Source organism: Carassius carassius, chromosome 39, assembly GCF_963082965.1.
Source record: "Carassius carassius chromosome 39, fCarCar2.1, whole genome shotgun sequence".
NCBI classification, from domain to species: domain Eukaryota; kingdom Metazoa; phylum Chordata; class Actinopteri; order Cypriniformes; family Cyprinidae; genus Carassius; species Carassius carassius.
Genome location: NC_081793.1, coordinates 3,373,495 through 3,388,079, shown reverse-complemented (window position 1 = coordinate 3,388,079; position 14,585 = coordinate 3,373,495). Strand labels below are relative to the sequence as shown.

The 14,585-nt window shown below is 36.2% G+C and overlaps 1 protein-coding gene across 3 annotated transcripts in view; it reads left to right on the top strand.

The window, feature by feature from the left end:
• The window catches only part of mapta (microtubule-associated protein tau a), a 30,029-nt gene extending 20,777 nt beyond the window's left edge, over positions 1-9,252 (top strand). For 2 of the 3 annotated variants that reach the window (XM_059530437.1, XM_059530436.1), the window contains 8 exons: positions 497-531; positions 1,588-1,657; positions 1,774-2,033; positions 2,465-2,557; positions 3,192-3,284; positions 5,642-5,723; positions 5,852-5,958; positions 8,617-9,252. In XM_059530437.1, coding sequence (XP_059386420.1) covers positions 497-531; positions 1,588-1,657; positions 1,774-2,033; positions 2,465-2,557; positions 3,192-3,284; positions 5,642-5,723; positions 5,852-5,958; positions 8,617-8,814 — 938 coding nt within the window. In that variant the 3' untranslated portion in view covers positions 8,815-9,252. Of the gene's footprint in view, positions 1-496; positions 532-1,587; positions 1,658-1,773; positions 2,034-2,464; positions 2,558-3,191; positions 3,285-5,641; positions 5,724-5,851; positions 5,959-6,410; positions 6,556-8,616 lie in introns of all 3 variants that reach the window. The other variant, XM_059530438.1, reaches the window with a different exon arrangement.
• Positions 9,253-14,585: the final 5,333 nt, after the last annotated feature.

The window sequence follows — 14,585 nt, the reverse complement described above, 5'->3', positions numbered from 1 at the left end:
ATGAAAGACTACATTATAAAGAACCTTTTTTTTGGAATGGAAAGGTTCCATTTATGTTAAAGGTTCTTCATGAAACCATCATGGCCAAAAAAGAACCTTTATTTTTAATAACTTTAAAGAAGCTTATGTGCAATACTGTAGAGCTCTTATTTAGATTTTCTTCATGGACAAGGCAGTATCAGAATGCAACTTTTAAATCCAATATGGCAGGCCAGGTAGGAGAAATGTTGATTATAAACAAAAACAATTTGATTCAATACTTAAAAGAATTTATAAAAATGTTTTTACATTTTTAGACACTAACTATTTTATCCAATAATTGTATGTGCTGTGTACTTGTGTCAAAACGCGTTGAAATTGATTGTGAGTTGAGTCATAGTGTTACTTGTGATGTTTAGTAATGATTTAGTTTATGCAGATCACTAGGCTTATTAACACATCCTATTTCTGATATACTGATTGTAATCATATTGGTGCATTTTTTGGTTCTTCACAGCTCAGTCCAAGACCAATGGTGATGCAGAGAAGAGGGTGAGTGCTAATAGCTATTTTGCATCATCTTTCAGTTCTCTTCCACTTTAACTGTAGAACTTTTTCCCTTTTATTTTGCTTTCTGATGTTATTTGTACTCCATGGAGTTTTCATCCACTATGGTTTTGCTCTTTATGTAAAGACCCCTAAAAACAGTAAAGTGAGACCCTCTTTCCATAAAACACCTTTCTCCATCCCGAAAAAGGGCTTGACCTCCTCTAGTAGGTCTCTGCTGTGGAGAATGGTTTAACTTTGCGCCTGTTTTACTGCCAGTACACGCACTGTCTGGTGTGATTAACAGCATCATTTTCTCTCCTCCTACTAACTGGCCAACATCTCATTCACACAAAATTCTTTCTTTGTTGTTAGTTAAATCTAAAGTTTTTTAGATTAAGGCTATATCATCAACACTGACAAATGAAAACAGTTGGTGTGATTTGTGAATAATTGTATTGGATAACTTGATTGTGTTTCCAGTGGATTGGTTAATAATTAATGAATGTGCCTTCAACAAACTGTATGTTTGAACAGGCAAACATGTCATATGTTTATAAATACTTCTTCAAATATGAGTGTTTTTGTCCAACAGTGTCCAACAGTTGCTGTACATTCATCACGAATCACGATATATATTTTGATTTGCATTTTTATAGTAGAAATGACGGTCTGGGCTTGGATATTAAATTTTTGTAATAAAAATGGCAAGCTTCTTTGTCTTCTTAAGGCTAATTTTACATAGCATTTGTGTCCATAAATAATATTTTTACAGCTTTTGCACAATTTTAGAAAATAACAGCTTGGTTGGAGTTGATATTTACCTCTTATCTACTTTAACATTTTTCAAGCTCTCGTCAGTTTTGTTCTTGTTAAACTGAATTTACACTAACTGAAATTTGTGGGTTATGGTGGAAATTATGGCAAAACTGAAGGGAGAATGTGCTTAGTAGATATAAGTGGATATATATATAGACATTAGCAGTTGTTTTGTTATTTATAATTTCATAGAATAAAATTATTAATGTATTTCTGTTTCTATTCATTCCTGTATATCTCTAGGCTAGCAGTAGACCTCATGCTGCCGGTTCAAAGATTCCTGCCATGTCTGCAGTTGCCAAAAATGGAAAAGGTAAGTGAGTTTTTTTCAAAGGGGTTTTTAGGAATGAATCTTGTGTATCTTTTTGAAGAATGGAAAGTTTGATTATGAGATTATTGCCATCTTCATAACTCTATACTGTTTCCCAGACTCTCCAAAGGCCCCGGAGACCAGTGGGCACAGCAGCCCCGGCACTCTCAAATCCCCTGCCAGCAACGCTGCGGGAGGCAGGTCTCCAAGCACAGGAAATGAAATCAAGAAGATCGCAGTGATTCGCTCGACCCCTAAGTCTCCGAAGAACCGCTCACCCACTTCACTTTCGGCCACTGCCCCCCTCCCTGATCTGAAGAACATACGCTCCAAAGTCGGCTCCACTGACAACTTGAAGCACCAGCCTGGAGGCGGCCAGGTAATTCATCTCGAGTTGATTAACTTTAGTGATCTGTTTGCAGTTAGGTTTGAGATCCAACTAAAATGGAAATTTTATTTTAAAGTAGGTGTAACATTTTCGGAAATAACAATTATTAAAAAAATAAAATAAACACCTGAAAGGCAGCAACTGAACTTATGTTTTTAAGTATAGTCAGATTGGCTGTAAAAGTTATTTCAGCTAAAATTATATTAAACTGACTCTGAAATTTGACATTTAAAAGTATTATTATTATTTATTTTTTTCCTTTTTTTGTTACAAACATGTGTTACCATGACTTATTGATCATATTATGTGGTCATTGTGGTCAAAGTGTAATGAAAACCAGTTTTTTTATTCAAATAACACTCCCAAGAATAGTTTACAAGTCACAATAGTTTATAACTCTTCCTATGTTCTTTCTTACACAGGTACAAATTCTTGATCAGAAGGTGGATTTCAGTAATGTTCAGTCTAAGTGTGGCTCCAAAGCAAACCTCAGGCATGTACCAGGAGGTGGCAATGTGAGTAACTCTAGAATGAACCAGCACATACATTTTATTACGTATTACTTATTTTATTACATTTTATAATGTATTTGTCATTGGCTATCCCAACATTATCATTAAACTCTCACTGTTTGCCAAATACCGGGAGGTGGCAATGTGAGTGACTATGGGATGAACTCAACACCCTCTGTCTTGGTTCTTCCTGAAGTTATGACCATTTGTGGAAACCTTGTAAAAAAAAAAAAAAAAAAAAACGGGAAAGCTCTCATTCAGTGTAGTAGTTGTGTCTGTTACACAATCACTGACTATTTACACTTTTGGATTGACACTGAACTGTAAAAGAGGATATTTACAATTGTTGAGTCAACTGTTGAACACTGAAACCTAAGGTGGCAATGTGAGTAACTCACTCACTCAGTCTTGGTTCTTCCTAAAGTTATGACCATTTGTGGAAATATTGGGATTAGCAATTTGGACACCCCATTCCATCCACCCTCTGAAAGTCAAAAACATCTGCACTTTCATGGTCTAAAAAGCCTTTCCTAATGATGAACTATGTTAGTTTCATCTGGTGGCTCTCTAGGTTCCTCTCTGGTCCCAAGCTAAAAATACAGATAACTCCTCTTCCCCAAACTGTTTACTCTTTCAGATTCAAATTCTCGATCAGAAGTTGGACTTAAGTAATGTGCAGTCTAGGTGTGGTTCCAAAGATAATATGAAACATGTACCCGGAGGTGGAAAAGTGAGTAAACAGGGGCCCGTTTGTTGGCGTTTTAACCAAAAATCATACTAATAGAGACTTTAAAGTGCCCCTATTATGCCATTTCGGATATTGCCTTTCATGCACTGTGTAATGTAGCATGCTAATGTAAACTGAAAATGCACGATAAATAAAGTTATCATCTCCAAAAAGAAATGATCGACTCTGGACAGCCTAAACAAGTTGTCAGCATTCGGATCCCACTTATGTGATGGCCACACGTCAGGGGTAACACATTTGTTCTATATTGGCCAGCCGTGAACATCTTGACCCACCCTCAAAACTGTAGCTTAGCATCACGTTGAGAAGACACTGTGTCTTATGCTGTGAAAGTAAACTCATTTCATTTTCACTTCCGAAAGATTAGCTTGCAAAAAATCTGGTCAATATAAATTTTTTCCACTGTACCTCAGTACAACCCCAAACTTTTTGTGTTCCCATCTTTTTACTGACGACTGCTTCTATACTCTTGGAGAGTTTAATGCGGGATTCACAAACCGTTTGCTCTAAAAAGATGAGCTCAGTGCCCAGTTAAATCACACTAAGACACAACCTGTAAATGAGATAAATAATAGATGTTTATATTTTTCATTGAGTTTTCAAAATACTGAACAATGAGAAAGAGTGAATCGTTTGCGATGAGCTGTACACGGTCCTGACTGGGCCATCTGACCAATCAGAGCAGAGTAGACTCATGGAAATGAGCAGTTTAGAGAGACTGAATCTAAGAACTGCTTCTAACAAATTGTTTGAGAATCATTGGAAATGAGGCGATATTAAATGCATATTTTGAGAAAACAAAAGTGTTTTTTTTTTTTTTTTTTACTTGCATGCATGTTCACCTATAACAAAACAATAGTCGGAACCTTAAAATGGCATAAGAGGGGCACTTTATAGTAGGGATGCACATATTACAGTTCTGCCTGATACTAATAAGCCAATGATTATAGCCAATAACCTATAAATCGCTTTTGTCATTTTAAATGCTAAAAGTGAATTTTGGCATTATAACATCATAATGACTGATGGATATTATTTTTGAGATTTGTTAAATATTACATTTAGCAGTGTTATTTATTAAAATATTAGTGTTTTTAAAGCTTAACTTTACATAAATGTATCTTCTATTGCTCACTTAATCTAAATGTTAAAAATACAGGAAATAAGCATTCAAAATTAAATGAATACAAGATGCTCATAAATTTATAAAAACTTTGATTTGTTAAGTGTTTTGACTCATTAGCATTCTGTTAGCTTTTCATATCCCCCCACCAAACCTCCTAAAACTAAAAAATAATTTCAGAAGAACTCATACTGTTTTGTGGCATTGACATTCATTGCAGTTACATTTCATTCAAAACAGAAAGCTCCCATACTTCAATAAAGTTAAGCATGTAATAAACAATTTTGTCACATACAATGACAAAATTTTCATTTTGGGGTGGAGTATCCCTTTAAGGGCAATCAGTACACTCACTAAAGTACCATAGAGATACTTAAGATGTATTATGCAACTCGAGATGAGTTGCTCTTCTCTGCTCTTGAAGGACATCGACTCTGTAGCACAGACGGGTCTTGTTGTAGTGCTCTGGTCAGCCCAGTGCTCCTTTGTGGTGAGCAGTTGGCTAGAGCTGAGAGCTGACCTCACCCTGAAGACACTGAGGCCTTTTTATACCCAAAAATTAAAACAACAACAGCTGTGGCTATGAGGTCATTGATTCTATTTTTGGGAGCAGGGATGTAAACAGTTGTACCGTTCTCATGTTGTATCCTCAATCTACAGTCTAGTAGACAGATAATCACCTAAAATAATTAAAGGGTTCTGGTTCATGATCATTTAAGGTATATTACAACTCTATAAATACAATAAAAAAATTAATGTTAAAAGATGATATTCTCAGAGATGACTAAACCACCAAGAGGGTGTTTTGTATTCAAGGGACTGAAAAGTTTTCTGACCAGTTATGCTTTCACACTTTAATTTGGGGTCCAATTTTCAATGATAATCAACTATTAACTTCAACTTTTGCATACTAAACTCCTACTTTTCTGCTCATTAATAGTTAGTAAGGTAGTTGTTCAGTTTAGATATGGGGTAGGATAAAGGGATGTAAAATACGGTCATGCTCAACACAGCATCAATATGTGCTTTATTAGTTTTTTAAACCGCAATATGCTAGTAACTTGCATGCTAATAAACAACTAACTAATACTGAGAATTGGCCCCTAAACTAAAGTGTTAGTGTAAATCTGTGGAAGTGTGTTTGGATAGTTTTAAACCAAATGTATTTTAATTACCTAAAAAGAATAATAAAACGCTTATTTTTTGTTTTGAAAAGGTGCAAATCCTCCACAAAAAGATTGACCTGACCAATGTGCAGTCAAAGTGTGGATCGAAAGACAACATTCGCCACAAACCAGGTAATCCTGCACGTCCACCTTGGATTTGACAAACCTTGGACTTGATTCACTTAGCGTTTTTGAGTGCATGTAAATAATTATCTGTTTAATTTGGTGAAATCACGAGGAATTTTACTTGCATGTTCAAGGTGGAGGAAACATTGAGATCAGGTCTGAGAAGCTTGAATTCAGGGCTCAGTCAAAGATCGGATCTATGGACAACATTAAACACACACCTGGAGGAGGCAGCAGGAGGGTAAGACGACATGTCCTCCGCTCATGGGATACGATACTCCAATTATTCACTCTCTACCCTGAAGTCAAATAAGAACGTTCATAAATCCTTATTATTTTACAACCAGATGTCTGTGTAAATCTGTCTTAGGTGCTCTCTGGGTTTGAATCATTTAGTTCCTAAGAAGATCGGGTTTAAATAAATCCCTGACCTAATTTAACTTCTTTAAAATCTCATCTCATCGTCCTTTCTTTGGATTCCGTAAACTTCAGAATGAATGTGTGCATATTAAACAGGATTTAAAAAAATTTAAGCATTACATACGTCATCTTTAATTTTAATAATTATTTATTTCATTTTGTGTCACCATCATTTTCCTTTTTGTTGAACCCATATCATTTTGTTTCTTTCTGTTTTGGTTGACCATGGTGTTCATTTCACCACCCGCTGGCCACCCTGGGCTACGTTTCTAGAGAGAGAAGGGGAAAGGGGCAGATACGCCCCGAGATGAGGGCTTCCTCACCCCAGACCCCTCTGATACCCCCACCCTCTCATCTGCCAGTATGTCCCCAGAGCCCGTCCTCCTCAGCAACCCCCAAATAAAGATTGAGGACTCCAGTAAGTATTTAGTGTGGGGGATATATTCACATCAAATTAACCAGCACTTGTACTTTATATATTTTGAGACTCTACTGGTGAAGAGGGTAAAACTATTGTTTTAACTAATAGATATCACCATACTTTTCCCAGCTGATTAATCACTGCACATTATGTTTTAATTAAAAAAAAAGTAAAATATAAATCAACAAACACCTCTGTAAAAACCTACAGAATATGGACAGGAATAAACCTCTTAAAGTATGGTGAATGTAAGTAGAGATTTCTGTCTCAGTGCAGGAATAAAAAAAATATATATTTTGAGAAAACAGCCTTTAAAGATTATTTATTATAATTGATATCTACAGATGCAAATATATTATAATAAAATAAAATTGAATGTGTATTTTGGATGTTTTCTTTACACTAGTTTAAAAGAAGAAAAAACTGCATGAAAAAAAAACTATGGTTTTGCCTTTAGTGCATACATGCCAACCCTCCCTAATTTTCCGGGAGACTCCCGAATTTCAAAGCCCCTCCCGAAAATCTCCCGGACCGACCTTTCTCCCGAATTTCTCCCGATTTCCACCCGGACAACAATATTGCTACACCATCCGTCACTGGGCGCCGTTTTAGACCAAACGCTTGCGCTCCCATGGCGTCTGTCGTTGCTATGCAACCAAACTGCGCTCTCCATGATGACGACGACGAAGTATCAGCAAAGGATTAATTGATTTCTAGCCTCACCTCGGCTCGCATTAGCTTTACTACTAGATATATTTCTGTAGATGAGAAGGAAAAACCCGCCTGGAAAAAGTAGCGCACCACGTTGCTTCCATTATGAGCGTGCTCACCGCGGCCGCGCAGCTAAGGTTGAAATAACGACCTTGAGCGCGAAAAAGATGCGATATGTGAACGGCCCCTAGAAGCAGACGTCTGAAATGAAAGGCAAGAACAGCTATTTATTTAGCTTTAGACTGTTACATGAAAATTTAAAAATGAAATGTCATAATTATAACGTTTTGAGAGTTTACTTATGTAATTGTTGCATTAGGCTATGAATTAATAAATGTTTATTGATAAGATCTAGCTATTTCATATTTCTTCATTTACAGTAGCTAACAAATTAGGGTATAACCTCCTGAGGAGAGGCCTTAAGGAATTGAATTTGTCAAATAAATGAATTACATTTTTCTTTGCGTCTGTGTATGTGATATTATATATGGCGACACATCGTTTGTGTATGTGATATATATGACGACACACAACACCCCCCCCCCCCCCTCCCCCCGGGTCCTTTTTAATATCTCCCTAATTCTGAGGTCTCAAGGTTGGCAAGTATGCTTTAGTGTCTTGCCCTAAATAAATAAAATAAAATGATGCTGATGATAATTTAATATATACATATGCAAATAAGAAATTATTGAATTAATTTGCAAAGTGGTAGATAATTAAGTGACCGACCACAATAAAATATTTCATATAAATGAATGAAAATTTTCTTTTGCAAATTGCATATAATTGAAAGCTTGTACAAATATCTTGTGAAATGCATCTATGGTGCCATCTTCTGGCACAGAGTGATAGGAAATTAAAAGTACAAAAAAAAAGCAACTGTATTTTTTTTTAAGAAATACTTTATTTTTTACAAAAAAAATTTAAATAGTGTTCATATTTATATAGAAGTATTTATCAAACATATTTTATTATTGTGTTTATTGTTTTCTTTGTCTGCTGCTTTGTCCCTTTTAACACATATTACCCATTTTTTATTGTTTGATCATTCGATTACTTTTTTATCCATTGATCATTTGAGCATATTTTTATTCAGCATTTTAAGGGTTCTCACAAATATTCTGGCTCTTAAACCAAATATAGTCATTCAGGATCACTGAGTATTAGAAACTAAATTCTCCTAGAAGTTTATGGAAATATCATCATTACAGTCCTGAGTTCAGTTTAATCTCCATCCAAGAATCTCAGGTCTGCTCTGGGTCAACACAAACCAACGCTGGATGCTGTCCATTTCACCTCAGAGGTTTCACTTGCAGTCATTAGTTCAACTATATTTCCTTTTCCCAGATTGAGTCACACAAACTGATGTTTCGTGAGCAGGCCAAAGCGCGAACCGACCATGGTGCAGAAATCGTGTCTCTAGAGGAGTCACCACATGGCCTGAGCACCGTCTCTTCTTCTGGCAGTATCAACATGGCAGACCCCCCGCAGCTTTCCACCCTCGCTGACCAGGTGTCTGCATCGCTGGCCAAGCAGGGCTTGTGATTGGACCATACTGCCACCAAACCCCGCCCCCTCCCGACCACATACCTGATGGTATTCTAACCTCTCTCTGAAAGTCATTTTGTGGCCCAGAAAACAACGCCAAGTAACTTTTAGCACTCACTGTTCGTGCTACTTAAGATTCATTATAGGCCAATGAAGCTGTTTGAACTGTGAATTATGTATGAATTTGCCTGTTCACTTGCCCTTCGCTTTAAGGCATTGCCCACAGTTGGAATTAAATAATTGGAAATTTCCTCCAACCACCCTCCCTTGACTATATTTAGTAGCACAAAATTAATTTAATGTATTTGAATGGCTTTTATTGACAATTATATATTTTTTTAGACATGCCATTTTTTGGTTACTAGTGGATTTAGGAGAGTTCATACCGAACCCATTTTCACTTTCAGATAGGACTGTTCTCATTTTTAAATCAGGTTAAATTTAGATTGAGATTATGAATTATGAAGTTGCTTAGCAGTGCTTAAAATTACAATTAGAGCATAATATCTTGACTTGAGTAGGAAAGAAACTTAAAGCCCCACAGTTCATGTTTGAAAGATTTCCTTATGTGAAGAAAGACAGCTTTGTGCAGAAAGGTGAAAGCTGTTTAGTTCTTTTCAATCTCTCATATGTACTTTTGATCAGAGATTACACTTCACATCTAAAATGACCATGACATTCAGATTGCTTCATAAGGAAATGTTCCTTACAGTATTATTCTGTGGATGAATATGGGATGTTTATGTTATGAAAACACTTTTTTGTGTGTGCCTACTGGCAGTCTTAAAATATTGATTTGAATTATGTCAGTGCTTCATTGAAAATGCCTCTCCTTTTTTGTTTGCTTGTTCCTGAAATTGACAATTATCAGAACATTGAACCGGCACTTTTATTTTTTTTAACATAAACATAAAACAAAATTATCTTCCAATTGCAGCTTCGTATTTTAACCAAGATGGACATTTTCTGTTTTGTACAGTTTTATTGGTGACACTACAATGAGGTTCAATTTGTTAGCTTTAGGTATCATGAAATAACAACAAATAATACTTTTACAGCATTTATTAATCTCGATAAATGTTCATTTCTACATATACTAATGCATTTTAGCATTTTTTTTTTGTTAACAGCAATGGGAAATAAATTGACCAGGATTAAAAATTGCTGTTAAAAATGGCTTTTTTTTAATACATTGACTAACGTTATTGTAAAGTGTTATTGTTTTATTAATGACAGGTTACATGTGAGAAATCTGGTCATTATTTGAAATATCTTGTGGAAACCTATGCACCTGTAAACTTTCTCCATAATACTGCCAACAGTTCCTCTCATTCTCAACATCCAGCTCTAGTTGAGAAAGAATTTATGAGATGCATTGCCAAACTGTTCTTCTTTAGGCACACACTTTATTATAAATCGGCCTACTACATTTAAAATTTTGTGTATTGTATTCTTCACGAAAAGCATCACTCGAACACAAGCATGCTGTTAAACTTTGATCTGACCACATCATCCGCTTCCTCTACTATAGCTATAAAATGTTATGTCACGGTATTCTGTTTTCCTGAATGATGATGTAATGAGCTCAGCCAATCATATGGCTTAAATTCTCTCTCCTGCACTGCTCTATCGCAGAATGTTTAATAAGCTTTGAACCACCTCACACTATCCTTGCTCCTTGCATGCATTTCATGTAAGCAGCTCGAGATACTGCATTGCCTCTTACACGCCTACTTGCGTATATCCCATAATGGCTGATGTGCTAATTAGGAATCTTTGTAGATAGTAGTGAAAAAGAGCACTACTCAGATGGCAGCCCTTGTTTCTTTGTGTTGGAGATGAAGCCGTGTATCTACCATTTAATTTAATGTATGTTTATTGTATGTTTTTGTGAGGAGATTTAAATAATAGCCTAATAATAATTAAAAAAAAAAAGCAGATAAGTTCAGAAACCATGACTGCAACATTTTAATCTGCATGCTGAGTTTATACATGGATTAGCAACATGTTTCTGAACGTTTTCTGACTAGGGAAGGTTGTGAGAGCTTAGATAGAGGAAAATACTGTTTGTTATGGTTGTAATGTTGTGCTGAGGGGGGGATTGAGTGTTAAGCGGACATAAAGAGGAAAGGAAAGTCAGTCGTTCCTAGGGTTTAAATGTCTCACTCTGTAGCACACCTGCAACATAGTTCTGAGTGCAGTTTTGCGATCCTGTTGTCATTGACTCCATACACCATTTTTGCAGTTGTAAATTTTAGCTTGGGAACTGTGGTTGTCAATATTGTTTGTGTGTTTTATTAATAACTGGTTTACAATGATTCTTGTTGATGTACACGTGAATTTGGAAATAAAGGATATTAACCAATTGTCCTGACACTTTTTATACTTCAGAAGAAAGAACTGACTTAAGAGGATAGTTCACCCAAAAATCTTCACTTACTCGCCCTCAAGTTCCAGACATGAAGGAGTTTCTTTCTGCTGAATATAAAAGAAGATATTTTGAAGAATGTTGGTATGCTGGCAACCACACAGTTGCCGACAGAAATCTATAGACTTCTATAGAATGGAAAAATACTATTGGCTATTAGCAATTGTTAGGTTACCAACATATATCAAAAATTACTTTGTGTGTGTATGGTCAGCTAAAGAAAGAAACTTGTACAGGATTGAAACAACTTGAGGGTAAGAAAATTATGTTTATCTATCAAATTGGAAAAGGTTAGAGAAAACATACTACGCCATGGTACAACAGTTATATCCATTCTCTCAAGAAAAAAACAAAGTAATTTGGAAGTTTTTAGAATTGCGTGGAAAAACAGTATGTCCAGCTATAGACAGGCCCTAAAAACTGCAAGGCCGAGCATATCCACAAACTTATAGAAAATAACCAAAACAAGTCAAGCTTTTATTTAGCACAGGGGCTAGATTAACAAATAACCAGAAGCCACCAGATCTTAATATTCCCTCACTGTTTAATAGTAATGAATATATGAATTTTTTCACTGATAAAATAAATAACATCAGATATACAAAAACAACAGACTCTACAGCGTCTAGTACTTCAGCTTCATTAATTGCAACCAAAGAAAAACTGCAGTGCTTTGCAAATATAGGACAGGATGTGCTAAATAAACTTATCACTGCGTCTAAACCAACTACATGCCTAAGATCCTGTACCCACTAAAATACTGTAAGAATTGTTACCTGTAGCAGAAGAAACGGTTCTCAGTATTATTAACTCATCATTATCTTTGTCAATTCCCAAAACCACTCAAGCTGGCGGTTATTAAGCCTCTTATTAAGAAACCACAACTAGATCTAATGAACTGGCAAGTTACAGACCCATTTCAAGTCTTCCGTTTATGTCTGCTCAATTGTTCTCCTTGCAAAAAAATTACCTCTATGAAGAATTTCAGTTTCAGGCCACACACTATAGCACAGACACTGCATTTGTTAAAATTACAAATGACTTGCTTCTTGGATCTAAACCATTCCTTAAGATGATTTAGATCCTACCTGTCCGGTCCCTTCCACTTTTTGTTTATTTAAACAGGGAGTCATCTCAATTACCAGTAAAGTATGGAGTGCCACAAGGATCTATCCTATGTCCTCTTCTATTTTTAATATACATGTTACCCCTGGGTAATATTATTAGAAAATACAGAATTAGTTTCCATTGTTATGCTGATGATACTCAACTATATATCTCAGCAAGACCAGATTAAACTTTTAAATTATCTAAACTAACAGAGTGTATTAAAAATGTAAAAGATTGGATGACCAATAATTTTCTCCTATTGAATTCAGATAATAAGAGATATTACTTACTGGACTAAAAAGCAGTACACAGAATCTCTTGGATTAAAATTTGCAACTAGGCTGATGTACTGTTACTTACAAACAAAAATCTGGGTGTTATATTAGACAGCAACTTGTCTTTTGAAAATCATATTTCCTTCCATGTTACTGTGGCCAAGTGGGGAAGTTCCCTCCCCTGTATTTAGAATGACAGCCTATCAGAACATGGAACTTCTGCTTTGCGGTGGCGTGTAAGGCTGTCATTATTCCCAGCTATTGATAATTTGGGAATGCTGTCTCTGTCTCCAATCAGGGTCTGGTATAACTTTGTTTAGTGTTTTTGTAATTGTTTTTATTTGTGTTTTAGGCTCCTGAATCAGGAGGTTGTAAGTCGTGGCAATCAAAACTAAAACTAAAAAACTTTTGAAATATTTCAGTTTGTGTGCAATTAATCTTTAATATAAGAAAGTTTGCGTTTTTGAATTAAATTACAAAAAATAAAGAAATTTTCCATGATATTCAAATTTTTTTAGATGCACCTGTAAAGCACTATACAAAATAAAGGTGACTTGACTCTAACTTAAAAACATCCACCAAGTCACAATCTACCACATTTGATAGCAGATCACCACTCTCCACGCTCCACGGGCCAGGATGCTTGGACCACAGACAGGATAGCATCATCCTCCTCATCATCTGGCTCATCTCTGGGGAGGGGAGCTGCTTCCTCTAACAGCTGTTGGTCGAAAAGCGGCGTAAGCTCAGGGGATTCCGAATCCATAATATTTCCCCACTAAGCAAAATCCCATGGTGAGAATCCTCTTTAGCCAGAGGGATCACTGAAAGACAAGGATCATCTTTAGAGAATTCAGCCACCCAAAACCTTTCCGAGATACTGGCCAGCATAACCCGACAGTATGCACAACTTTCCACATCCACCAGTGCAGCCTGACACTTAACACCAAGGCAAGTGATACACATCGGATGTGGATCTCTACCTGACAAGAGCAGGAAGGGGCATATTGCCCTCTCTCTGGTACGATCTTAGACACCGACATGTGGACAAGTCAGACTTATAGCTCGCCTTGACACATTAGCTATTGGAGACTGGACTATTGAAAGCGAAGTAGAAAAACTCAAGAGACAAGCAATCCATGACAGATCTTAACTGAACCACATTTGGCAACGTCAACCTTAATGGTACATTTTTGAACTGGAGCAGTGCAGCTTAGGTGCTGAAGGAAGTTAAGTCTTCACAAGGGAAGAGGTAAAGAATTCCGTTTCAGGGATCACAGCGATATATATATATATATATATATAGGAAGGGGGTGGGTTCCTGATCATGAGCTGTGATTGGTTTGCCCTGTGGACAAATATGGTTTGATTGGTGCATAGTCTATCATGCCTGGGGAGTTCCCCATAGTGTACTACAGTTTGAAAGAGAACCCGTTTTTCAGGAAAAACAGCCTTGACAGCGTAAAAATCTTTTCAATGAGTAAATGTCAACAAATAGAGGATTTTAAATGGCAATCAGTCAGAAAGTCTTCTCAACACTGTGTTGGCAGTGTTTCAGGTGATAAGTACTAAAGCCATTTATACCAATAATGATAACTATAACGATAATATAAAGATAACTATGATTATATTAGCTTCCACGTCCACACCAATTCAATATATCATTGTTTATTTTATTAGCGCTCTGCCATTTTCGTCATCTACTGCTTTACATGCTTGAGCTCTTTTAACATCTGGTGGATTCTGATTGGCTGTCAGTGTTTTTTTCACTCCTTCTATGAGAATAGTGGTATTGGCTATTCTCATAGAATTAGAACAATAATCAAATCTTTATAGTTAATGTACTGGGTGTGAATACGCCTGTGGTCCTCCATCATAATTTGCAAGCATTCAGGTATGGCTCCATACTCCTATGCAACCTCTTCATGCTCTAATTTTCTCCTGATGGATAAAAT